Below are 27,485 nucleotides of genomic sequence, written 5' to 3' on the forward strand. Positions count from 1 at the left end.
GCTTCCTTTCGATATGAATAAAATATCATTATAATATTAATTTTTAATATTTAAAAATTAAAAATTAAAAATTAAAAATTATTTATTATATTTTATGATAAAATGAAATAAGATGGGCTAAGTTGCATTGTACCGTTCAAATCAATATAATGGGCCGTGGGATTGTATCGTGGGCTGGGCTTTCGGGTAAGGGCCATGCTATTTAACTAATCCAATCTCAAATTTTTATGTTTAATTAAGTCATTTAAATTTTATTATCCCAACATATAAGTATGCGATGTCACCAATAAAAAGAACAAAAAGAAAAAAAAAAAAAAAAGTTATAAATCTACGTATTGAAGTCGAGAAAGTGAAGTAGCCCCATGCATCATCCTTTCTTGCTTGCATTGATGATGAAAGCATTATATATTTTAATTCTGGATAAAATGAAGGCACTCGTACGTAGTCTGAAAGGAAGAAAAAAAAAGGAGGCAGAACTGGTTATAAACTTGGAATCAGACCAAAACATAATTTGTTTGCTTGTATTTTGGTTTCAGCTCATAAGATCCTATATTAGATCCCTTGTCATTGTAGACACATGGGTCTTTAAGCACTTCTATCAGGAATAGGTGCTTGAGACTTGTTACTACGGACTTACGGTTTTCTTCTGCTATAAATGAGAGTCTTTAATAAATTTGAGGTAGGGACCACTATTGGACATGGGACCCTAAATATTAAAAAAAAAAAAAAAAGATTATAATAAATAATAATTAGAACAATATATATAATTTATATATATATATATATATGTGTGTGTGTGTGTAAGGAAGCAAGCAAGCAAATAAAAAGGTGGTTCTGTTGGATATATAGAAGAAATTAAACTACTTTAGGTTGGTCTGTCTCCTGGATAAGCTGTCTTAAGTCCAATTTGGTTGCCTTTCAAACAGCTTAAACATAATTTCTTCCATTTCACTGCGATCGAGCCCTTCTACGTCTTTTAATTAGCTGCCATTTTCTTGTTATCCTATACATTTTATATTTATGCAGTGGCTGAACAAAGTAAGTGCATAAATATATATATTATACGCAAAAGGAAATTAAGGAGCAGTATTTACATACACCAAGCTGCATCCCTAGTGGCATTGGCCACCTCATATGAACCCAATCGTCATTGCCGATCACCTGGAGGATCAAGTAGTTGATGATGATGAAATAATACAAAACGTGATTAAATTATGAGTCGTTCTATACAACTACCCATTTCCCTCATACGGCACACGAATCCTGATCTGGCATTTTTTTTTTATATGTTAAACGTTGCGTTTAGTTAAAACCTAAAATTATACCCAGTTTCGAATCTATTTTCCCTCCCCACCCCCGCACGCCCACGTTCTTCCTCTTCCTCTGTTCTCCCTCCCGCCAGCAGCGCCTAGCCTGTTCTTCCTCCGACAGCGACCATTTCATCTTCGACACCGTCTGAAACTGCCGACGAGAACGTAGCACGACAGACCCACCGCCAACAGCTTGCATCGACGAGTCTGCAGCTCCACATTCAACGTAAAATCTGGTTTTGGTTTTTTTTTTTTTTTTCTCCCTGTTTTATAATGTTTGAGCCATTTTCGTCTTTCTTAATGTTTTTATTTTAACTCACACAGACATTCGGGGTCAAGATATGTGATTTTTCTGGGGGTCGAGCTCAGTCCGTCGTCGCGGCTTTGGGAGTCCAGCTTCATCGAGTTGCCTTCATGGGTAGTGGTAGTTAAGGTCTTGAGAGAGGGATTTCTGAAGGGTCGAGTTTGTGGTGGTCTGATTAATTCAGGGAGGGAGAAAATTGAGAGAAGAAGAAGTTGATTCAGGGCGGGAGAGGCAAGAGAGGGTGAGTTGATTTAGGAAGGGAGAGGCGAGAGAGGGAGTGGGGCGAGAGAGGGAGTGTCGGGGAGGGAGGCGAGAGAGGGAGTGGGGCGAGAGAGGGATTTCGAATTAGACCGGAGGAAGAAGCGAACCGGTTTGCCAGGTGGATTTTCGTGTGGCGTGTGATGGGAAGAACCGGACTATGAATAGAGTTTTCCTTAAATTATATATGATATGTGTCATTAGAGAAAGAAGAAGGGCGAAATGGAGAAACCCAACCACGTTGAATGCACTGAAACACAAAACTTTAACACTCACCTGTTAATGCAAGAGAAAATAAAAATCCAAATACAAAACTGACATGCTTGCATGGATATAAACCATGGAACACTAGAAATCCAACACATACATGCTGACATGCTTACATTTAGTATGTAGATAACGTAAGTACTGTACTTTTGTGGATTACCTCAGTGGTGGAGTTGTCGTCCTTCGAGTGGAGGGGGTTGACGGAGAGGACAACTTTGGCAACGGGGCGAAAAGGCCGGTCGGAGTCATCGGGTGGAGACTGGAGAGAGGTATAGATGAGGTGAGGGCATTTGATGAGCCACGTTGCTCTCTCCGCTTTGCTTGTATCCAACAACGCATCGATGCTATTGTTGCAGTTGCCATCTTTCTCGTCCATGGCGCCACCGCGTGCGCGCGAGCGAGAGAGAGAGAGAGAACGAAATATGCAACGGATTTTCAAGACTCTGCAATTGTGGAGTAACAGAACAAACGATCAATATAATTCACAGCTCCGTTGTATATATATATATATATATATACTGAGGCCTTAGGGGGGCCATGCACAAGATTCCTATCCTCCCTACGTACTTACCTGGATTCTATATGTCTATTTTCCTTTTAATTTTCCCACAAAATTATCCCTTAAACATAAGACAGACATAAGACAATAACCATACTCTCTCGACCAATATTTTTTTTAACAATTTTTTGATCATGAATATTTTTTACCTTTCGAACCCAGATAGAAAAAACTTCCCGAATTCTAATATAATACTAAATGTTATTTTTAAAAAATTAGACTTTAATATTAAATATTGTCAGATTTAAGCATTTTATTTATTTCTATTCGAATTGCAAGACAAGTTTAGCTGGATAAAGACGCAGTGGAGTTTTAACTTTTAAGACGGCCGGCCGGGGCCAGTAATCTTTGATCCAATTATGAATCCCAATTGTATTACGTTCTAGTAAGAATATTTTCCTAATGAATTAGTTATTATAATGAAGAAAATAATTGTTAAGCTTTATGCAAATATCAACCCTTCGTATTTTTTAAACTTGTTTGAACTAAAATCTCGTAATCACTAGATTATTACTGGGTCTACATAAACTTCTAGAGATAACAATTCTCTAATTAGTATAAGACTACTTTGGTTTATGCAAAATTAGATAAATGATTTTTACAAATCTCAAATAGATAAATCTCGTGCAGATAGTTTATAAAAAAATAGACTTCATCTTAAAAAAAGTATAAAAAAACTTTTTTTTTAGTAGGACCTATTTTTTTACAAAAAGACTGCGCATAACTTATATATTTTAAACTTGTAACTAACATTATTCATATATCCCAGAAAGCATTATTACTTGGCTGAGAAAGCTTCTCAGCTTAAAGCATGCCTGTTTTCTAATGGATGGAAGTATCAATCAATTGTTCCACTGGACAAGTAAGAAAAAGATAACAACCAAAATTGATGTTCTAACTCAACTTTGAAGTTCATATATTTAAGGCTACATAGAAAGGCCAATACAATTAGAACTCTCAATAATGTAACAGGTTTTTTTTTTTTAATAAAGGAATTCCGTACAGTTACACTCACAAGATAACTGTTATCTTTTTATGCTGTTCTTTGACAAGGAGCCACAGCTTAAACAACACATGGGTATGAAATTATAAATAGTCATTCCCAAATAATTTTTGAACCTCTTAGTTCAACTTTTCCGGCATTCATACTGGAAATCATTCTGAACTTTTGACCTCAATGGAACTCTGTTTCCTTTCTGCTTGAAGTGATCGGCACAATGATTCCAGCTTTTCTTTCTGATTTTTCGTTTTCTCCAACTGTTTTTTCATGCGCTCCCGCTGATCACACAATAGAAATTTTTTAGCTTTTTGGTTATGAAGAGGAAACGATACAACTTACTTGAAAAAACATTAAAAACTTGTAAAAATTCCCCTCTAGGAACTACCAATTTGTCATCACTATGGCATTCATCTAATGCAAGCGAGCTCACTAGTTCCTAGGGAAAAGAGATATTAAATCTATCAAAAGACTTCAGGCCTGCCACACAAGTCCTTCTGGTCGCAGCTATCATATGTTCACATCACTGATCCAAGTTTTAGAAATTCTTTTTTTTGAAGTCGGGGAACCTCTCCAAGGCAGGGCCCTTCGGACCCACCCCTGCAGAGTAAACCCTAGTCCTGTGCACCGCACTCACGGAAGTTTCCCTACACAGAATTAGTTAAATTGCTAGATTTTCACCGGAGAGTGTAGCCCCAAAAGATTGTTTGCACCCATGAAGTATTGAACCCATGAGGTATTGAACCTTGGACTTTGAAGGGAGTGATACCCCCAAGTCCAAGGCCTTCACCACTTGGGCCAACTCCTTGAGGTTATCACTGATCCAAGTTTTAGAAATTCTTATGATTCTGCATCACCAATTTAAAGCCGGGTAATAGCAAAGCCAACACTGCATCAAGCCGGTACAGATGTCCATCCCACATAGAATCATTCCCAGGGGATTTGGCACCGACATAGACTACAATATGACTGCAACATACATTTTGAAGCCTTATTATTCAAGCATGCAAAAAAAAGAATGGAAGGATAGAACCAAGGCAATGCTAATGTCAAACCTATGATATTATAGTCAATTCAGAGTACTTTGTGTATAAGGCTCTCTTGCAAGGTATATGCAACCTACATCCGATAATGACTATGGCAGACAAAAGGTTTAAATCATATTTTTGAACAGAAGAAAGTTTGAGTGCACAGTATGGGAGACACATGAGGAATTGTGAACTGAGAAAGATAACAAGGTCAAGCTGCCAAAAAGATCCTGTACATGGTATGAAACTTGAAAGTAAGTTAACTTCAAGCCAAAGCCATCCTGGTGTGGGTGGAGAAGGCAAGCCAAAGATGCAGGAAAACCATACCTCATCGACAAGTTCTATAAGAGTAACGTCAGATTTCTCACTTTTGCTCTTCAGGAATGAATTTTCCTTCCTGAGTTCCTTGATTGATTTTGCCATCTAGTTGTTACATACATTGAAAGATGGATTTAACAGAACACATCATTCAAGTGACATTGTAAACAAAAAACAGCCAGGAAAGATGCATCTTAGTGAAATGTAATACTGAAGAAAAGTGTGATCATTACCTTCTCAATCTCCTGTTTGAATGTTTCAAAAACCTCATTGCTCTTTAACAAAGCATCCTGCCAAACCACTTTAGCAATTTAGATCGGGCAAAATTGACAAGGCATTTTCATACATACATGGCAAAAATCTCAGGAGGAACTATCGGCATGATGATCAAACCTGTACCTCAAAGGTCTATATGAGAAGGGGGAATGTTTAGTGAGGCCAACATAAGAGGAAGAGAATGGTCTAAGCTCTACAAGAAGGCTGCAATGCAAAGACAAGTGGGTGGCTGGTTTGCTATTCACAACAACTGATCAATTTGAAAGTTAACATGAATGAGCTTGGCTCTTCTTTAGCAATGCTGGGATGGTACACCCAACAGTTCTTAAGTCAAATATATATATATATGTATATATATATATATTATGAAATAAAGGATACCGTGGGGAAAAAAACCCCAAGTTGCCAATAGGTTTGGGATTAGAAAGAAAACAACACTGGTACACTAGGTTGAGAATAGTCCTGTCTAAAACGATGAGAATGAATATATTAGTGATTCATAGACTGGGAACCAATTTAATATTAATTCGTAATATTAAGATTGACAGCTGACCTTCTATTAGTACATGCACTTGAGACTCGATGCCTACTAACTGATGGACCCACTCAAATCAACATCACCCTTGAGGAACCTCTAACTATGAAATTTGTCATCTGATTGTGATAATATCATCTTGACATGATTTTACAAGACAATAAACAACATGGAGTGAAATATACCTGAAATTGTTGGAATTTTTCTCCATCAGCTGTCAACTGTGAGCGCAAATTCTTTTCAGTAGCCAATAATTGTGACACCTGTTCTGCATATAACTTCATCCGGGACTGTTCCTGGACCAATTTCTCTTCATGTTGCTTAATTTTCAGATCAGCAATCTGAAGTTCCAGTGTTTTCTGCTTTATCTGAGGATTCAAATTTCCAAGAACTAAATTAAATTAAAGATCAAAGTCTATAATATTAAAGTAAATAAAAACCCCAGTTTTACAAGAAAAAGGATACGTTTTACCTTCTGTGAAAATTGCTGCTCTGAAATAGTGTACTGATCAACTAGCTCCTTTAGCTTATTTCTTAGCCTGAATATGAAGAATGTACTAAATAATTTTGAATTAAATGAAAGAAACAATTATAACAACCTATTAAATATGGCATCGATGGATGAAAATCATATTCTATTCGTTGGTAGGCAATCAAGCAGTACAACATCAGGATAAAACATCAGTAGTACAACAAGGTGAGTTCTCAGGATAAAAGATTTTCCGCAATGAAAAAGGCACTTATGCTGTCTCTGAGTTGGTTGTCGGGAAATGTCACCACCAAACCTTAACCCACTGAAAAACTTGTTCTTATACTGAAGAGTTTATTTCTGGCAGCCCACTAATGGTTTACTACATCACATTTTGCTCTTAGCCAAAGCCATCAAAATATAGCCACCAGCAATACCACTCATGTTTTCTGCTACCCAAAAAAAAGTACAAATTCCAACCAAAATCAAAAAACCAATGCAGCAAATAATCAGTTCTTTGGGAACCTCTGAACATGAATTACTCCGTGGGCAACATTCAGTTTTTGGTTACATTTTCAAGATTCAGTTCTATATCCACCTTAAAAACGAACATGTTTGTGATGTTGCATGAATGACCATCACAAGTTGATAATGCGATAGTTCATTAATAATGCAACAGTCTCTTGTTTTTTATATAAAGTAAATGAAACTAAGAAAAATGCAACAGTCTCTTGTGAATGTATATTATATAATATCTATTAACGATGCAACAGTTTCTTGTGAATTTGCTTCATCTTACATCTCATTCTCCTTTAGCTGAGAGAGACTTTCATCCTTTTGCTCTTCTAGCTTATTGCTCACATCCTATAACCGAAATGAATACATACAATTAAATACATAATAACAAGGCCCAATAAATTGACATGAATCTCTAAGAAAAAAAAAAAAACTCTATCACATCACATGAGAAGAAATGGAACTTTTAAGTTGAGAAATTGAGAAAGGGGAAAAACTCTCTCCTATTTGAGCATTATCACGTGATGTCAAACACAGTTGGAAACTGATGAATACTGTGTTACAGCTCTTTTCTTTTTTACAAGTATATGTGTTATAGCCCGTTTGGATACTTAGAATATCTTAGTATATTTGTGAATAGTAGTGAAATGGTTTGAGTTAAAATGTTTTATTGGGTTTTGAGAAAGGAGATAGAAAAAGTTGAATAGAAATATTATAAAGTTGAAAAATTGTTTGAATATAATTTTTAATATTATTTTCGTTTTGAAATTTGAAAAAGTAGTATTGTTTTTTGTGTTTTCTTTGGGATTTTGGAAAAGTTGTAATGATTAGATAAAAAAGTTGAAGATTTGAAATTGAAAAGTGTTTTATGTTTTGAGTGATGTTTGGGAAGAAAAAATCTGAGAATACTTGAGATATGTTGCGTTGCCAAACGGGGGTGTACATGTCTTAACAAGAGACACTAAAGATGCGCAAAGTGATTTAACTTCCAACCACAGTAAATATATTTTGCAAATCCCATGTTGGAACTGACTTGGCAAGGCTTAAAAAATATTACATAACAATTACCACAACTACATTTTATGGTCTTTCTACTAAAGATTAGGGAAAAAGCAAGCATATCCCACATAACCTACTGAGCTAACTTTATGTCAAGATAAGTCACAGATTCTCAATCAAATTAAAAAAAAAAAAAATCAATTGAACCTTTATCGCATCTTGGAACTTGGCTGATAAATCTAATCTCAGGTTTTGCCCTTCCATGGATGCTCGTTTGCATTCATCCTGAGATAAAATCAGGAAGCCGTCACTCTTTCCAAGAAGACAAATGTTGTAACTTGAAGTACAAAAGGGATCAACTACAAAACTTTCCAAAGCAATTTGTAAGAGGATCAACATAAGTATTGAAGTACACACCACAATATAAGAACTCACAGATAAAGACATTGGCTATCTTATTGTGTATAAAATAGATAATGATGAGTATATTAGATGCAGTGCGTGAACGAAAGTATACCATTAGCATTTTGTTCTGGCGCTGTAATTCCCTACATAGTGATTCAAGCTTATCTCGCACAGTAATGGCTACATGAACAAGGGGAAGTAAATGGAAGAATATCAGTGTACACAGAACGTTATTAGATGACATGTATATGCATATGTGTGTATATATATATAGTACATGCATATGTGTGTGTGTGTATATATATATATATATTCTTGATAGGCATTTACAGATATAATTAAGGATGTCATGGTAATGCATACGCCAACAAAGATGCCATTTTTAAAAAGAAAAAAGAAATAATGCACAAGACTGTTACTCTGATGTACATAGCGGGTATCAATATCTATTTGTTTTGAACCACTCAAAGTTTGAAGGTAGAATTTGAAGTCATTGAAAAAGCTTCCACTTATGATATCAGTTAGCAATGCCTACATACCCTCTGATTCAAAATGTCTTCAGAAAAGTAAAAGTCAGGACTCTTTCCAAAGCAAAGACTGCTGGTTCCACTAGCCTAAAGAAAACAGAGGATTTCTTTTAACAAATTACAGATGGACCTATTATGAAGTAATATTGTTTACTATAGCCGTATTATGGTTAACACTCCACTAGAACGGGCATACATAGTCAACTTCTCTTACATGATATGTTACATCTTTCCAAGGGTCACTTTAACTAATTTTGATTAAATTTATGGAATTATAATTCTTTTATCTCTTAGTTTTATACCAAGTAAGTGCAGCCTACCTATGCTGCCGCACAGAAGAATCTTAAGACATTTAAGCCCTTTTTATAAGCTGGTCTAAACATTAGTGGAATCAATTCAACTTACCAGCATCTTTTTCTGCTAGAACTTGTTGATACTTCAGAGTGAACTCTAAAAACTCCTTTTCTGATCTGAACGTCCGCTTTGCACTCCTACATTTCGCTTCAGTGGTTTCCTAGGGCAATTTTTTTTTATAAGTAAAGCAATTATACTAAGGCGCAAAGGGATGCAACTGGATGTACACAAGGTATACAAGAGAAAGCACCCACTAATGGAGAAAAAGTAATGCAACAAGAAATCAATTCTAGATAATTGGAAAAGTTAGGACAATTATGAGCTGAATCCAGGCATAGAGAGTTTTAGTGTAATGGCTCTTATTTCTAGCATCTTCCTCTCACAATTGTTGTGGCATTCAAGTTTATCATAACGACTCTTAGACCTTAGCATAATGACATACGGGCATGATCCCCACTTGGGTAGAAATTGTCAAACTCACTTTTTTACATGTAATCGATAATTTATTAAAAAAAGCAAAAGATATAACTCAAGTACATAGGATGCATACAAGAGAGATACCAAATTAGAAAAAAAAATAAAATTACAAGGCAATTATGAAACTCAGCCCATTAAAATTTATAGAGGCTGCCAAGAGGAGTAGAGTATTGAAGAAGAAGATTTTAAGTCAAAAGTCACCTATCAAACAAACAAGTAAGAAATTTGAATAAACCATCAAAGTTCAACACGAAGAATGCAAAGGTGAATTGGCTAGTGTTATAATAAACTTTGATACTATATTCTTCCTCAGTAGACTTAACACGAATTTTCCATAGACATTGTAATCTGCTCAAAAAGTTGTGCAGAATACAAGATAGTTCAGCATCAAATAAAACAAACAAAAGAAAAAAATATTATGTACATAGCACTAATTTGCAGAAAATTCTTGTATACCAGAGAACGGGTATGCCACCTACAACAATCAGCTTAGCTCAAGTTCCATGGAAGCTAAATTTAAGTTATTTCACCTTATAAAAAAAAAGTTCAAAGAACTACTCAGAATATATATATATAGAGAGAGAGAGAGAGAGGGAGGAAGGGAGGGACATAGATAACACGAAAATATATATATAGCCATTCACCCACAACATTCCCGTTGGAGTTGAGGACCCGAGAGAGAGAAAGAGAGAGAGAGAGAACAAAAAAAGGTAAAATAAGTAAATAAAAAAAGCTAATTGTTTTTACTATCGAATGTATTATAAATATTAATCGAGCAATATGATATTACTAACTGGTTTTCTATTTTTCGCATTATCAGCACTCCCTGGTGAAGATATATCCTTCAAATGGGTTTCTGATGCTTCTGAGCCACCCTCAGTAGCTGTAACAAAGAAAGAGTGATATCAAATGGTCAAAACCAAAAGAACCAGCAAATAATTCAACACACATTTCAACATCACACACAGAGACACACATCTTCAGTTGACTTCTATTCCATTGTCTTTATGGAAACAACTCACAGAAAACACAAATACAATTGCAACTCTACAATTATTTATTCTGTTATTTAATTTCTGGGAGAACGTCTCTCCAAATTCTACTAGCAGTTATTTTTCTGAGATAAATGTATGGATGGCATATTTTCAAGTTAAAAATTTGTATGTGTGTGTATGAGAGAGAGAGAGAGAGAGAGAGAGAGAGAGAGGGAGAGGGAGCGTAATGGTTCCTTCTTCACCTTCATTCACATGCAAAATATCTACCCCGCCCCAAAAAAAAAAAAAAAAAACAGTCATTTTCAATTTACCTTAACAGGCTTCACACCAATATTTCTTTATAATCAATCGAGTTCTTTCAGCAAAGAATGTTATTACTGTATACGTATCATAAGAGAAGTGTCCTATAGTTATGCAATTCACCACACGAAAAAATCAATTCATTGCTAAGAAGGAAAAATAGAAAAAGGAAAACGACAAAGTAAAGATAATTACATCTCTCCGAACTTTGACAATCTGCTTGAACTTGTTCTTTTACCTTGCAGCATCTGGCTACCCCAACTGAAGCCTCGGAAACAGTTGATGCGTCTTGAGATCCCTGTGAACCTTCTGTCTGCTCGGAAGCATCGAAACTATCTGTTTCAGACAACGGAACTGGAAAAGTCCGAAGTTTTTGGGTCTTCTCTTCACTAACTGGGCTTGTTTGAAACTCATTTGCAGCCAACTCATCCGAATGATCAATTTCTGAGAAACTACCCTCCTTGTAATCTCCACGTGGTTTCTCTTGTTCAACTGTTGGAGTTGGAGGAGCCAGTGGTTCTGTGGAGCCCTCAACAAACCCATCTGGCAATGAATCCACTTCAGGAAGCTGATTTGCATCTGGGTTCACCATCTTACCTCAATTGCTTGCCAAAATATTCCTGGGGAAACAATTCAAGGTAAAGGTGCGTACAAAACATAACATCCGACCATGAGAAGCCGAAATGCCAGAGATGGAAGAGAGCACAAATCAAAACCCTAATAGATAAATGTATGTCTATATGGAGGGAAATTAAGCGATCTGAGTTGTAGACAGGGATTGATCAGGAACTACGAACACAGAGAGTGCGGCAGCAAAAAGAAAACTATTATTAAAAAAAAAAAAAAAACACTAGAGGAATTACCGGGCAGATGTATCGATGAAATTGTTCGGGAAAGCGAGAGAGTAATCCTAGTCGTCGTCGTCGTCGTACATTTAAGTGAAATGGGCAGGTATTTATTCTTATTAATCTTATAAATACCACCATTTTACTTCTTTAGAGTTATTATTATTTCAAATTGATTTTTTGTGTGTTTTTTATTTTTATTTTTTTAAACATTAAAAAAAATTATATAAATACACTAATAATAATATTTTTAACCATTTAAAAAAAATTAAATACACTAGTAACAATTTGAAGGAGCAGAAAATAGTGTTAATGCGAAAATAATAGAGTTACTACTTTCCTATTATTTATTTATTATTTTTTTTGTATTTAATTTTTTTTACATAATAGTTAAAGAAGTGATTATTAGTAAAATTATATATATTTTTTTGATGATTAAGAATATTAAAAAAATACTTAAAAATTAAAAAAAATTAAAAATTTCAAATAAACTATAAATAATAAGGGATAATAATCCTATTACTACCGGTGCTAAATAGCATTATTCAAATAGCTTTCGTAACTTGGTGATCGTATACGCCGATATGCATATCAAGTCCCATTCTTTTCCTCGGGTTGGGTGTTAATATGTTCATGATTTGATAGGAAGTCATCTGATGATTCTGATCGCCCCTTCCAACTATTTTTTGCCAAGAAAAGAAAAAAAATCCCACTCTTCTAGTAATCTTGTGCAAAGAGCCAATCCTAACCTAGGCGAAAGACACTTTGTATTTGCTGGAAAGACAATGGTGAAGTACTTTTTGCCAAAACAGATTTGATTAGTAAGGTCAAACCTAACCTCGGCGAAGCAAGTGCAGCTCTCATCACCATCAAAGAAGTTGAAAGGCTAAAGTTGAAAAATATTATCGTGGAAGGAGACTCAAATGTAACAATTCAAGCAATATCAAACTCCTCCTACGTCCAATAATGGATTTTGAGCCTCATCATAAATGATATTAGACATCATCTAAATTTATTTAAAAAATAGACAGTAAAAAAAATTCATCGATTTAAAAATTGATGTGCACACAAACTAGTGCATTGGACAACGGCAACGCAAGCCTCCGAAAATATCCCTCTGATCAAGATTTCAGCGTCTTTATTATAATTTTATAGTGAAAAAGATCCTCCTTTATAATTGTTAATCATGTAGATCTCCAACTATGTACTAAACTGCTTTATGTTTCTAATATATCTCTAGTAACTTGCGAAAAAAAAAAAATCTTGTGCAAAGAGTCATTTTAGTTCCAGTATCAAGGCATACAAGGATTACCTACTTCTTTTTAAGAAAAATGAGGCTTGTTTTTAGAAAAAAAAAAAAATATTTTTCACCTATATTTTACCAGATATTTAAAGTGTGCAAATTTTACATATTTCTTTTAAAATAAAGTGAAATTTACAATTAAGAAATGATTTTTCATATAAATTTCATGTTTATTTACTTTTTTTCAAAAAGAGTACATATCATTTGCACGCCCTAAGATTACAAATATAATTTATCTTTTAAATGTATTCGCTCTCTTAAAATAAATATATGGAGTTTACATGTACTAAAATTGTACAAATCATTTTCCATTAAATATTAACTCAAACTCATTCTTTTAGGATGTTGGTGTTTTATAATATAGAGAAATATTTTAGCTATAAAAGAATTACACAAAAGTAAATCTACAAACTGACATAACTTAATATGAAACCTCAGATTGTAAAGTTAATTTTATTGTAAAATAGATCTAATAAATTCCATGAAATTACGTAAATTTGTGAATTTATTTTTATATAATCTCTTTGTGTGTGTAGCATTTATCTTTATAATATGATGATGAATCCGATAAACTTTCTCCACGGATACATGTTGGAATATATGTCATCTTTGATTGCAAGATCTTTGCAAGTTGTTTGGCAAGAACTTTATTACCCTTCGGAAGCCGTTTAATGGAAGCTGTTCTTTTAAAGGTCTAAATTAATGGAACCTGTTCCCTATAATCACGAAATTTTAGAAAGTTTCTAACATTCCCGTGTGGGGATTATAGATCGTCATAATTAATTGCCGGGACTTTATCCATTACATGAATACCAAATTTTTTTTTTAAAAATTATCGGCACTATATTAATAGCATTTACTGACAAAAAATTAAATTGTCTAAAATACTGACTACAATAAGAACTCAATAAAAGACATTGTTTACAGATCATTGCATATGTTACACTGGCAGAGCACCAAGTGAAGAAGATTCACAAGGCAGCACACGACTTCAAACTAGAGATATTGATGAAGACTGCATCCATGGCCTCGCCATTTTCTCATTAGAATCCATCGGAAGGGTTCTCCGACCGTGGAGAATTGGACCCCCGCGAATGTCTTTAATGGTTCACAAGAAACGTGGCCAAATATACAATCCAACTGCACTCTCCAACTGCAAGACATTGTTATGATTGATGCCATTTTACTTCTTTTTCTTGGCAGATTTCGCAATAGCATCACAAATCTCTCTTTTCCGTTTATTGTTACTGATGTTGTTGTTGTTGTCATTGCTGCTGTTGTTGTTAACGCCACCTGCAATTGCAGAACTCTTGCCTTGAACTTCCAAAGCATCCTTCACAAAAAACTTCAACCTCCATAGCGTGGATTCGCTCTGCATAAGAAGCACAATAAATTATTCATTTTGTAACCGATCAATCGTGTGCAAGAATCTAGAAGATGGAAATACTGGCCGGCACTGGTCAGGAAATCATAATGATGACCTGAGCGTCAATGTCCAGGTCCACCTCTTCAGCAGTTGCTTGGAAGCATGGATTATTTTGAGCAACAATCTCCAATGCCTTGGTTAGATCTTCAGGGGATAATTTGGTAAGTGCTGCCCCAAGCTTTCTCTTCTCTTCAGTAGAAGTTTTTCTGAGAATCATGTTCTCAACGTAAACTTCAATTGCCTTTGCAGTGATGCAAAATTACTTATGTGTACATACCACTATCACTACCACTACCACAATCATGTCATTTCTTTTCAAGTAATCAAATATTTGATTTGAAAACCGCAACTCAATCATGTTATTGAAGGCAGCACAACAAATAATGTTGGAAAACTGGATTCTACAGTATTTAAGTACTCTTTCTTTCAGTTATCCAAGTGTACCACTGGTCAAAATGTTAATACAAAACCATTTCACAAACTTGTGTGTCGTATTAGATACACCTTCTGCAAACCAAACACAAGAGGTGGGCCTGCTTGATACGCATTTGTATGTGACGTGAGGCTTCAGTCTGCACAATATGAAAAGATTGTTTCTAATGCATTCCTCTAATTCCAAAGACAACCATACTTAAGATGCTACCAAACTTAAATTGACTTATAGTGTGGCTCCATAATATAAATTTTCTAATAAATTTGGCAACATTATATGCATCTATACACTATTAAGGTTTTTTTAAGATAATTTGAATTTACTTGCAAAGCTTCACATCTCTCCCCAACTAAGCAACTTATTGTATGCATTGAACTGTGTAGAAAATAGAGTTCTGTATGCTATTCGCTGGGTAATGACAGAATACCACAACAAGTCACTTCCATAAAAATCGCCCTGTAGTCTGGAAATTTTAAGTTTCACATAAACGTGCACGGTGCACCCATCTACATGCTATGGGTCCTTCAACTGGTATGTTTGGCAATGTGTCTGTGACCAAAATCCTTTGGTACAGATTTAAGTAGATGCATTTAAAGTGTGTTTAGTTACCACTGTTCCTGCTCCAAGCAAGAGGAACTATAGTCAACGAACAGCAATTGCTCTTCGTAATTATAAACAGTCCAAGTAGAACAGTTGCATTGGAATTATACAAGTACATAACAAGCATATTAGACAGGAAATACCAAGCAATCTGTAACACCCCCTGTAGGCTAGGGATGTTACATAATTTACGTCTCTCACACCAAGCAAGAGACCAACATACAAATTGATTCTTCATTTAATCAAAATAAATCCTTCATTTTAATCAAAATAATTCTTCACTCAATCTGATCTAGAACCCATCAAGCCTGAACAGTCATTTCCATTCTCTAATTTGATGACATAACTTCCAGTTGTGGGGAAAAATTCAATTAAGGCAAAAGCACTTGCGGAATTTAAATTAAAATGAGAAAGATAAATCTAATCCATGTGCACGTGTCCAATCATAATCAACAATCAAATCCAAATTTAGCCCTGATTTTGTTGGCTCTACGGGGATTACAAATACAAGCTAAATAAAGCTGTATTTTCCAGTATTAGATAATGATGTCATGGAACAAACCTGCACTTTTGAACAACCAGCTCTCGGAGATCTTCCAGATGCACGTCAAGCTCATACAGCTTAAAAGAATTCATCATGGCACATTTGATTAAAGGTCCTCATTAGATTCCCAGTATACGAAATCAGACTAGAATAAGGAAACCAGAAAAACACCTTCAACATGCTTGAAGATGCTTAAAAAAATCTATGAGTTATCTCATATAGCTTATTTTGTATCAAACATATCCTCATAAGAATGTTGAAAAATTTTAACATACCTCGTTACTTGTATCTCTTGCCATTTTGGCATGAGCAACCTCCTGAGCAAGCTGCATATCTAACTGTGTCTCTGCTTCCTCCTCTTCTTGTCTTTTTTCCTTCAAGTACATTGCTACTAACATTACAAATCATCAAAAAATCATTGACCGGGATTAATACAAGGATAGGCCGTCGATGTTGGGAAAGAAGTTACCTCTTCAGTAACTTTAGGTAGAAGTTGCAGCCACTTCTCCTCAAATTTTTCCAATAAAGTTTTGGCCATAACATGAACATCACTTTTATCATCATTATATTTCATTGCATTCTTGAAAACCAACCTCACGTCAGTACATAGTTCCCGAACATTCTTATATCCCGTACCATCCTTGGCCTCCATTTGATTTTTTATCGTACCGAAATCCATGGGTTTGTCAATTACCTATTTTACATCATCTAGAATGAATTAGTCAAATGCATACCAATGATGGCAAGGCAACTGAAGACTGACTGCCAAACATGAACCAACGGCGTATCCAATGGCAAGGCCAAAGTATTTAGGACAATCTTCCAACAATTATAATTACCTAGCACTAATATCGACATGGCAATACATGGCATGCCCAGAGATCACAAGCAGGTATACAAAAATTCAGTTATAGAAACAAAGTCACCTTTACCCAGATAACAACTCGTGAATAGGAATGCAATGTCACATGATTATTATCATATGCAGTGACATGTTTGGAAAATTAAAAACAAGGAACTTTACCTCATAGTAGTCATGTAGGTTAAGACCTTCTACATCTACAGGTTCCAAAAAAGGCCATGCCCACTTGTGTTGCATGATCTGACAGCCAACACAAATACACATCAAGAAATATGAAATAACATGCACGATCATTTTCAATCTTACAGCAAATACTATATGTAACAACCCAGGGAAACCGTTAGTCAATTTGCACTATAACCCCCAAAAAATAACAATCATTTTGAAGTTTCCCTAGAATCACTTCATAAAGCTTAGTTTCACCCAATAAGTGGCCAATATGAAAATTAACATCAGCGATTACATTTATAACCTACCCACTCTAAATGAGTTATTCATTTTTCTGATGTGGAACAAGGTTACAGAGCACATATGAGATCAATTATCCAACTAAATTAAACAAGAAAAAAAAATCCACATCCACTCAAATTCCCAAAATGGAACAGTAAATAAAATTCGCACACATGCATACGCACATTCACACCTACAAACACAAGATGCATCATACATCTAGGCATATATGTTAAGAACACATAATGTCTAAGCAGTGATATGTGACAGGATGGCTATTAAGCTTATTTAACCTGGCGCAATATTGTGCCAAATTGACGGATGAGCTCTTGCATTCTCTTTGCAGCAGCTGCTTCCCGACGTGATGCATCTTGCTGCTGCTTCTTAATACTTGGAATATGTTTGTCCTTATCTTTGTCCTTCACTATCGAGCTACCTTTGGATATGCCGAGTTGCTTTTTACTTGTGCTTAAGTAGAACTGTTCTATCTCATTTGTTCTCTGCTCAAGCTGTAAGGTACAATGAAATAATGACAATCAATTTATAAATGTACAGGCATTGATATGTAGGGTTGTTTGGGAACATACATCTCATCTCAAAACTTCTCATAATTTCCTTCCCAAATATCACTCAAATACAAAACACTTTTCAATTTCAAATCTTCAACTTTTCCATCTAATCATATATCATTCTAAGGAAAACGTAATTCACAAAATTATAACAGCATCCGCTCAATATGAAAAGGTTAATACTTTTTGTCTTTATTTTTGGATGAGCATATCTGCAGCCGTAGAAAATGTTCTTTAACTTACATGCAAAAACTTGATTATAACAAATCAAATAACATGAAATGTTTGAGTAAAGGATATAAACATGAACAAGTGAGCCCCTGAATGGATATTACAAATAAATAAATAATCAAACATAGCATGAATTTTCTTTTTCTTTGCACTGTATAGGTAAAAAAAATCACTAAATACTATACAAGGGAGCCGACGTTGAAGAAAACAATGAAAAGGTACAATCTGCTCATCATCGCCTTCCCGCAAACTCTAATCCCATATAAAGGGACCAAAATGCGGTTTCAAAATCTCAAGCACATATAGGTTTCCACGGCTATTTGGTGATTAAAATCAGCAGTCAATCAAGAGACAATTGTTAAAAGCCAATAAACATGGGGGAAAAAGCCCACGCCAAGACAAACTGTTTCAGATCACAAAATATGTTATACTTATTTTACAGCATATACTTAAAAACAAAATATTCAGGACATAGCAGCATCAGAAAATCCTTGCAATTAGCTATAATCTGAAGAATTAGGAACCATTTTAGATCTCTTGAAAATAAAATTATATCTATGTAGACAACCCCAACAGTGTTCTATGGCAGTCAACGATATCGTTTGTCTGTTTTCTGTTCAATGTGTCAATCAAGTTATCATAACGGGAAAAAATCCGTTTATAAAGTGCATAAAGGCATCTGTTTACAGATTAACCAGCTTCCAAAGCTATAAATGTCACATTACCTTTCTTTTAAGGAATTTCTAGTGAATTTCAAGTTTGAGTTCGCAACATAATAATTATACAAGCATGATATTGAAACATGCTGATTGATTGAACATGATAATAAACCAAAACAAAAACCCACGGTAACTACGCTGTCGTTTAAAACTAGCAAGAAAGTAAGCACTAGAATACAAGATATAAACGCATGGAAAGGCACCTGGTTATTAGTTGTTAAGTATATTCCTACCTTATCAACCTTCCCGAAAATCTCGTCGACTTGACGTCTGAAACCCTCGATATCTGCAGCAGTATCCTTAACAATACTTCCAATTCCTACATTCCCTACATCCAAAGTCGGTGCTTCCATTGGATATATCTGACACTGCAATACAATAACATGATCAATCAATGGGAGTGCCGAGGGAGAGCATGTGAATCTTTTACTGTTAACAAAGCATGGAAACAAAAATAGAGCTCGAATGTTCATTGTTACAGACAAGAGGAAACAAAAACCTGCACTTAACTAAGCTTTAGCACAATTATTTGGTTCAATTGAGCTCTAAAAACTCTTAATTTACCATGTATTAACTACTATGTAATAGAAAACGTTGAGAAATCGAATCAACCTTGCTAGAAAATACACCAATTGCACATATACATATAAATATAAATATGCAAACGTAAATATAAAACATATATCCGTAAACATATGTATGCATACAAGGAGAGATTGGAACCGGCTAGAAAGACCCAAGATTGTGTTTCGGAGACGAATTCTGCAGCGTATTTGGGTTCCGGGGAAGTGACTATAAAAGATCTTTCGACTGGCGAGAATGGTGTACTTGAACCCAGCGGCGTGGTCTTGTTAGGAATTAGGATTACTATGAAGTCCTTCTCCAACCCCTTGGCCCTTGCTTCCTTTTCTTTCTAATTTCTGTCTCATTTCAACGACAGTCGTTCACACTCCGTAAACGTATAGTAAATGCGACTGTCGTGAACAAGGTTAAGTTCATCCGGTTTATTCCGGCGACTGGTGGGACTTACAACAGCGACCAAGTCCCATTTAACAAATCCTTTCGCCACGAACTAACCAAATTGACAGTGCGTTACAAAAGAATCAATTCAAGCAATTTCAAACGTAATTTCATTTCAATAAATATATATTATGCTAATTAATCTTAGAACCTCAAAGAATTTATTATCAAAATAAGATTTTGAATCAATTTTGACCATGAAGAGATGCTTCCAATAAATTGATTTGAGTTTGAAAATTTTTTCTCATATGTCATTATTCACTATCTCACATCTTCCATTCTATAAAAAAAACTATAAGTATAAAATATGAGAGTAAATAATAACTGATGAGTATAATTCCTCTTCGAGTTTTGGGCACTAATTATTGTGTGATAGGTAACTACACTATCTTGGATCATACGTGCTTCCCCATTTTGGTCTGGAAAATAAAATAAAAATAAAAAGGGAAATATATTTCCTCACTTTTTAATACCATTTACTTTACATTTTATCCATCAAGAAAAAGCGACACACTTAATCCTTCAATTATTGTCACGCCACTCATCTTTTACAATATTATTATATGATATCAGGAATGAAAAGTATATTTCAAATTAAGAAACACCAACACAAAATAGTAAACTAATAAAAAATTAACAAATGTCTATAGCCTAAGATAAATACAATAATTGAAAAAATAATCAACAATCCATGGGTAGATCGAGCAATCAAAATCTCTCATACGTGCATTAATGTTAACGTTAGTATTTATAGAGCTTTGCTACACCATGTTGTCTATTAATTATTTAAAAATAATAGTATTAGCTGTTATGAATAACATCACATCAAGCATAATGGTATAAGAGCGAGACAACGGTAGCATTTTATAAATTTAAATAAGAACTCAAGGTGCTTTAAAAAAAACAAAGTGTTATTAATTGGTATACATCTAGATGATAAAATTAAAATTCAACCGTTGGATGACGACCATCTTTTGGAAGCAATAAGCCAATATCCAGTTGGGCCGTATTACGGCCCAACAAATAAAAATAGTATGTGGGCCCAAGTAGTGTGTCCCGCATGGAAAACCTTTAGAGGTTTGGGGGCATTCCGAGAATTGAACTCGGGACCTCTCGCACCCTAAGCGAGAATCATACCACTAGACCAAATGCCCTTTTTGTCCAAGTCTTAAAGTAAGAGAGTTATCTTAATCAAACATTCTTTTGCCCTCTTCTGTATTTCGTTCACGGTCTTTTGAGCTGGAATCAGATTTCGAAAAACTCGAGCAATGGCCATTACTGCTCTCCTTCGCTTGCTCCGTTCGCAGTCGAAGCAGCTCTCCTCCAGAAACTACTTCCCTTCATCAGGTTTTTCCTTCTGCCTCTCCCCCTACTCTAAGTCGTCTGTCTAGAATGAAATTGCCAAAAAATAAAGAAAAGTGATCTCTGTGGGATACAAGAAGATTCTACTGCTAGTGTATCATTTGATTGTTTTAAAACTCAATTCAAATGGCTCATCTTGCTGTATAACCCTATGGCCTGTTCAATCTCTCCCGTTGCATTCAGTTGGATATCAAATTATAAGATCACTGCGACTTAATTATTTTTGTGAAAATATTAAATTGCATCCAACATCTTATACTGCTTCATTCACACAAGTTATACAATTTGTTATTCCTCATGGATCATGAAGCAAGCTTCTATACATTGGGACTCTTACCCAGACAGTATTTGAGCAATTTGAGAGTGGAAAGCGATCTTGTTCCTCCTATCAATGTACTCTATTTTCTACAAAGTTAAAGTCAGGCATAGTTTGTTTACATAGATGAGATGAAAATTGAAAGTTAAATGAAATATTATTAAAATATAAGTTTTTAATATAATTTTTATTTTGAGATTTAAGAAAGTTGAATTGTTTATTATATTTTGTGTGAAAGTTTAAGAAAGTTATTATGATTAAATGAGATGGGATGAATTGAGATAGTTTGTGAAAGTTTTCCATAGACTAGGGCTATACAAGAAACTGAGAAACTAACCTAAACCGGCCGCTGGAGCTTAGAACCGGCCGAAACCTGTGAAGAACCGGTCGGTGTGCGACAGAAAATAGAAAAAATTGATATCGGCTAATTCGGCATCGGTTCAAACCTGACTCAAACCGCTGAACCGGCCGATTAAAAAAATTATATATTTTTTTTTTTATATATATTCTGTATTCAAAACAACATTGTTCTACTTAAGTTTAAGTAGAACGACATTGTTTTAAACCTACAGTTGTGTTTGAAATACAACTGAAACGACGTCGTTTTGTCGTTTCAAAATTAGGTCGTCTTCTTTCTCACTTCTTCTTGCCAATTCCCCGATCTCATTTCTCATCCTCTCTCTCTCTCTCTCTCTCTCTCATCTGCAACACACACTCTCTCTACTCTCTCAGACGAAGCTCGCCAATTAACCGACCGTAAACTGCCAGAGAAATGCCGGTGTCGAAAAGGCTGATGTTTCTCCTCCCCATCGACTAGTTTCGGCCGATTTCCTCCCCTAAAAATGAAGCATCGGTCGGCGTCAGTTTTGCCCCAAAACTATGCCGATGGGGTCGGTTTTCAACCCTACCATAAACTAATAGTTTTCTCTTATCTCGGACATGGACACCACACAAAGAAGGAAAAGAACTAGAGGGAATCTATTGTACAGCCTGTCGGTAAAAATATAAGAGAAATGATTTGTATAAATCCTAATAGACAAGTTTCGTGTAGGCTTTTTATAAAAAAATAGATCCCACCATAAAAAAATGTAAAAAAATTATTTATTTTTTAGTGAGATCCACATTTTTATAAAAAGTCAGCATAAAATTTGTTTATTTGAAATTTATACCTAAAATATAAATGCGCTCATGGTGACAAGTGACAACATTAGTCATTCATTTTTTGCGAGCGGGTGGCATATTTGTCGAGGGTGCCCCAGACGAAAACCTTGTTATCCTAGATTCCTATTATTTCTTAATGTCAAGTTTAAACCTTGAGTTATTATATTTGCTTCTCTACTTCAGACTAGAAATTTTATTGCGAGTATCCAAACACAAAGTGATGTTTCCTTGCGCTTTCTGTGTTCAAAGCTGTGTCTGTAATTTTGCATTAATGGTTAACAACTCCACTTAATGCATCTTTATGATATGTATGTGTATGTGTATAGAGCTCGAATGTTCCTTGTTACAGACAAGAGGAAACAAAAACCTGCCCTGAACTAAGCTTTAGCACAATTATTTGGTTCAATTGAGCTCTAAAAACTCTTAATTTACCATGTATTAATTACTATGTACTAGAAAATGTCGAGAAATTGAATCAACCTTGCTAGAAAATACACCAACTGCACATATAAATATAATAAAAATTTTATGTACAGTTACTTTTACGTATTTTTTATGCATTAAGCTGATGTGATTGACTACATTATTTTTTTTAATATAAAATAAATGTTGAGTTCCGCCACATTAATAGAGTGTGCAATGAGTACGTAAAAGTACTTGCATGTAGTAGAATTGTAAATATAAATATGCAAATGTAAATATAAAACATATATTTGTATATAAATGTATGCATACAAGGAGAGATTGGTACCAACTAAAAAGATCCAAGATTGTGTTTCAGAGACCAATTCTATAGCGCATTTGGGTTTTGGGAAGTGACTATAATGACTATAAAAGATCTTTTGGCTATTGATAGAGTTGGGCAGCAAGGCGGGGGCGGAGAGTGGGAGGCTCCGCACCATATGATGCGGGTAGCACCCCTAGCTGTTGAGAATGGGGTACTTGAACCCAGCTGCGTGGTCTTGTTAGGATTTAGGATTGCTATGAAGTTCTTCTTCAACCCCTTGGCCCTTGCTTCCTTTTCTTTCCAATTTCTGTCTGATATCAACGACAGTCGTTCGTACTCCGTAGACGTGTGGTAAATGCGACTGTCGTGGACAAGGTTAAGTTCATGCGGGCTTATTCCGGCGAGTCGTGGGACTTACAAGTTACAAGTTTACAACGAACGGCGACCAAGTCCCATTTAACATATATATGGGACTGACCTCTCCTAACAAACTGGTGGGCCAGAGGCCATTACATGAATTAGATCCTAAAGCAAACATGATCGAATGGGCTAAATGGACTGAGGCCCGACACAACATATAACTAACATAAAGGTCCAATAGACTAAAGGTTAAGACAAGCCCAACCCTTATTACGAACCAGACTCAAGCCCAAGACCACGGGGGACTTAACTCAGGCTGAGCTTCAAACTATCTAACCCTACTTCACTTCTGTCTTCCGCCTTCCTGAGACCTCCCCCAAACCCTATAGCACGAATCGGCGCGTGACAGTCACTTTGGCCCTGGAATCAGAATTCAAAAAATGGCCAGCACTGCTCTCCTTCGCTTGCTACGTTCGCAGTCTAAGCAGCTCTCCTCCAGAAGCTACTTCCCTTCATCCGGTTTTCCTTTCTGCCTCGCCCCTCCTCTAATTCTTCATTTTCATTTCAACTGTACAAACATATAAACATGTCGTTCCCGATTGCGTGCGTTTGTTTATCTATAGCTCTGCAGAGTACCTTTCTTGTTTTTCTTCAACACAGAATAGTAGAATACTTGTTTTTCCCAAATACCTTTAGGGTCCTGAGAAAAAGACGGATTTCTGCTTAAAATCTCAAAAAGGAAAACTTCACCAATATTATATTCTGTGTTGCCCGCGTTGGTTTCATCTAATTTTCTTAGTCGTCTCGAATGAGATTGCCCAAAAAAAAAAGAGTGATCTCTTTTTTATACAAGAAGATTCTACCGCTAGTGCATCATTTGATACTAATGGATCATCTTGCTGTATCACTCTACGTCCTGTACGGTCTCTCCCGTTGCACTCAGTTGGATATCAAATTATAAGATCACTGCGACTTAATTATTTTGTGAAATTATTAAATTGCATTCAACCTCTTATACGGCTTCATTCACGCAAGTTATATAATTTTTTATTCGTCATGGATCATGAAGCAAGCTTCTATACATTGGGACTCTTACCCAGACAGTATTTGAGCAATTTGAGAGCGGAAAGCGATCTTTTTCCTCCTATCAATGTACTCTATTTTCTATCAAGTTATAGACTAATGGTTTGCTCTTGTCAAGGACGCCGACACACACACACACACACTACACAAAAGAAGGAAAAGAACTAGAAGGATCGTGTTGTGCAGCCTATCTAGGGTAAAATATAAATGAGCTCTTGGTGACAAGTGACAACATTAGTCATTCGTTTTTGGCGAGCGGGTGGCATATTTTTTGAGGTGCTTCACACCAAAACCTTGTTATCCTAGATTCCTATTATCTCTTGGAAAAATTCTATTTGGAAGCTAGTCTGCAATGCGCACACTCTATATCTTGACATGGTAAGACTTGATTTGTTAGAGAAATTTAAAATTAACTTCTCTTACAAATCAAGTCTTGTCATGTCAATAAAATAGAGGGTGTGCTTTACACACCAGCTTGCAAGTAGAAAGACTATTTCTTAATATCAAATTTAAATCTTGAGTTATTGTTATTGCGAGTATCATAAAGTGATATTTTCTTACAGCTTTGTGTTCAAAGCTATGTCTGCAATTTTACATTATGGTTAACATCTCTTCCACTCAATGCATCTTTATTATATGTATGTGTATATACTGGAGAAAGAGAAGGGGGAGTGGAGAAGGATTTTGATGATCCATATCTGGTTGTTCTAAAACTCGTTTGCTGTTTATACATACCTGTCCATTGCAAATCCTCACCCTCAAAGTCTTCCTTCCTTTTAACCCCACCACCATACTTGTGAATTTAACGAACTTCATGATCCTTTTTTTTCCTGGTTTCTGTTCCATTTTCTGGCCATTGAAAAATAAACAATTTTTTTGACATTTGTTGTTATTATTATTACCAGAATATTAATACTCTGTTCTTCAGGTTATCATCCTTCTGGGTCTGGGGCATGGGCACATCGCCTGAATGCAAAACCCAACTTCAACCCTGCGTTCCTGCCTGCTGCTGCTGCCCAGAGACGATGGGCATCTCCAGCCACCACTAATGAAGATGACAGCAAGATCAGTATCGGACCACGGAGAGGGGAAGAAGCTGGGAAAGATGACAAAGATACTGGAGTTGTTTATTATGGTCCGATCTCATCCACCGTCAAGAAAGTCAAGCTCCTTTCTCTTTCAACCTGCTGCCTGTCCGTATCGCTGGGTCCGGTCATAACCTTCATGACATCTCCCGACATGAATGTGATCCTTAAGGGTGCAGTTGCATCATCTGTGATATTTTTAAGTGCTACCACCACTGCTGCCCTCCATTGGTTTGTAAGCCCATACGTTCACAAGCTCAGGTGGCAGCCTGGTTCAGACAGCTTCGAGGTGGAGATGATGTCATGGCTTGCCACATATGTCCCCAGGACGATTAAGTTTGCTGATATTCGGCCACCTGAGACCAATAGGCCTTTTGTGACATTCAAAGCCAATGGGAGTTTTTATTTTGTTGACGAGGAGCACTGCCATAACAAGGCTTTGCTGGCAAGGCTGTCTCCACAGAAACGTGAGTCAGCTTTTAAGAATTTGTGACTCTGAACATCACACTGAGTATGCCTCATTTGTTTTTACAGAAGAAATGAGATGAGTTAAAAATAAAAGTTAAAAAAGTTGAATTGTTTATTTTATTTTGTGTAAAAATTTGAGAAAGCTGTAATGATTAGATGAGATGAGAATAGTTGTGAAAACAAACGGCCTATAGGTCTTTTAGAAGCTTTTCTTTTGGAATGGCAGAACTGTTTTGATAGCATGTTTTTATGTAACATGTTTTGATAGCCCCGGCTCTGTACCTCTTGGCATTACCGATCATTATTCCCAAGGCAAGGCGAAATTTGGTTTGGTTGGGTTGTATTGACGGGAAAATTTACCTTGTCCATGATGTTTTCTTGGGCTTGGGTGAATTTCTTAAATGAGATTTCCAGTTTCCACAGACAATCAAGTTGGCGTGGATAATAATTTTAAACTTTTTCTTGCAAATCATGTCAACTGTATCATAATGTGTTTAAATATGATTTTTCTCGTCTAATCCTTCCCCAGCCTCCTTTTAAATGTTCATTGTTCAGTTTATTGAAGTCTCGTTACATTCTCTTCTTCTTCCTCTTGGCATGTAGGGCTACTCCGGTGCCTATCATACGTCTTGCATGGCAGTAAAATATCCTAGCTTAAATGGTCTTATTAATGGTCCTGTGTATGTTCATTCGATCTCATCTGCAGACCGATGGATATATTGCCCATCTCTTTCCTCCTTTAATTCGAGATGGAAGTAGAGCTGAGCAGAAACGGTCCCTCCCCTCCACTTCACATGGTGTTAAAAAAGTATAACTCCATTTAGAGTAATACTACATACAGTTATGAAATGCATAAATATCATACAATTGCTTTGAAAAAGAGTGAGATCTACTCATAAAAAATTAATTTCTTTTCATGTGAGTTTCATATTTATTCACTTTTTTCAAAGCGACTACACAACGCTTGCACACTCACAATTGTAAGTATCATTTCTCTTTCAACATACCCACAAACATTGAACTGCAA

At 35.6% G+C, this 27,485-nt stretch overlaps 3 protein-coding genes, 1 non-coding gene and 1 pseudogene across 9 annotated transcripts; 1 reads left to right on the forward strand and 4 right to left on the reverse strand.

Moving 5' to 3' along the window:
* Positions 1 to 494: 494 nt before the first annotated feature.
* On the reverse strand, positions 495 to 2,515 carry LOC118344050 (annotated as a pseudogene).
* A 1,046-nt stretch (positions 2,516 to 3,561) lies between these two features.
* Positions 3,562 to 11,847, reverse strand: LOC109003611 (beta-taxilin). Of its 2 annotated transcripts, XM_018981823.2 has the most exons (12): positions 11,758 to 11,847; positions 11,090 to 11,514; positions 10,394 to 10,482; positions 9,174 to 9,282; positions 8,354 to 8,421; positions 8,044 to 8,121; positions 7,121 to 7,185; positions 6,325 to 6,391; positions 6,038 to 6,220; positions 5,275 to 5,331; positions 5,051 to 5,146; positions 3,562 to 3,976 (listed from the first exon to the last, which is right to left on the reverse strand). In XM_018981823.2, the coding sequence occupies exons 2-12, from the start codon at positions 11,484 to 11,486 to the stop codon at positions 3,854 to 3,856; spliced, it is 1,332 nt and encodes a 443-aa protein (XP_018837368.2). In that variant the 5' UTR covers positions 11,487 to 11,514; positions 11,758 to 11,847; the 3' UTR covers positions 3,562 to 3,853. The 2 variants fall into 2 exon arrangements, with proteins under 2 accessions (XP_018837368.2, XP_018837369.2); XM_018981824.2 differs by lacking the exon at positions 11,758 to 11,847 and having other exon boundaries at positions 3,585 to 3,976; positions 11,090 to 11,746.
* A 2,012-nt stretch (positions 11,848 to 13,859) lies between these two features.
* Positions 13,860 to 23,477, reverse strand: LOC109003612 (transcription factor GTE6-like). Of its 4 annotated transcripts, none has more exons than XM_035683396.1 (9): positions 23,471 to 23,477; positions 19,110 to 19,244; positions 17,651 to 17,866; positions 17,070 to 17,147; positions 16,515 to 16,739; positions 16,321 to 16,419; positions 16,064 to 16,122; positions 14,524 to 14,674; positions 13,860 to 14,414 (listed from the first exon to the last, which is right to left on the reverse strand). In XM_035683396.1, the coding sequence occupies exons 2-9, from the start codon at positions 19,227 to 19,229 to the stop codon at positions 14,226 to 14,228; spliced, it is 1,137 nt and encodes a 378-aa protein (XP_035539289.1). In that variant the 5' UTR covers positions 19,230 to 19,244; positions 23,471 to 23,477; the 3' UTR covers positions 13,860 to 14,225. The 4 variants fall into 4 exon arrangements, with proteins under 4 accessions (XP_035539289.1, XP_018837371.1, XP_018837370.1 ...); XM_018981826.2 differs by lacking the exon at positions 23,471 to 23,477 and adding an exon at positions 19,584 to 19,802; XM_018981825.2 differs by lacking the exon at positions 23,471 to 23,477 and adding an exon at positions 19,600 to 19,766.
* TRNAP-AGG lies at positions 20,979 to 21,050 on the reverse strand. Its single transcript has one exon. It is a non-coding gene; the product is annotated as a tRNA-Pro (tRNA).
* Positions 21,134 to 26,725, forward strand: LOC109003614. Of its 2 annotated transcripts, none has more exons than XM_018981830.2 (2): positions 21,134 to 21,243; positions 25,834 to 26,725. In XM_018981830.2, exons 1-2 carry the CDS (start codon positions 21,165 to 21,167, stop codon positions 26,481 to 26,483), a joined length of 729 nt encoding a protein of 242 aa, XP_018837375.1. In that variant the 5' UTR covers positions 21,134 to 21,164; the 3' UTR covers positions 26,484 to 26,725. The 2 variants fall into 2 exon arrangements, with proteins under 2 accessions (XP_018837375.1, XP_018837374.2); XM_018981829.2 differs by lacking the exon at positions 21,134 to 21,243 and adding an exon at positions 24,154 to 24,341.
* The last annotated feature ends 760 nt before the right edge of the window (positions 26,726 to 27,485 follow it).

The sequence above is a fragment of the Juglans regia genome, chromosome 12 (assembly GCF_001411555.2).
Source record: "Juglans regia cultivar Chandler chromosome 12, Walnut 2.0, whole genome shotgun sequence".
Lineage (NCBI taxonomy): Eukaryota > Viridiplantae > Streptophyta > Magnoliopsida > Fagales > Juglandaceae > Juglans > Juglans regia.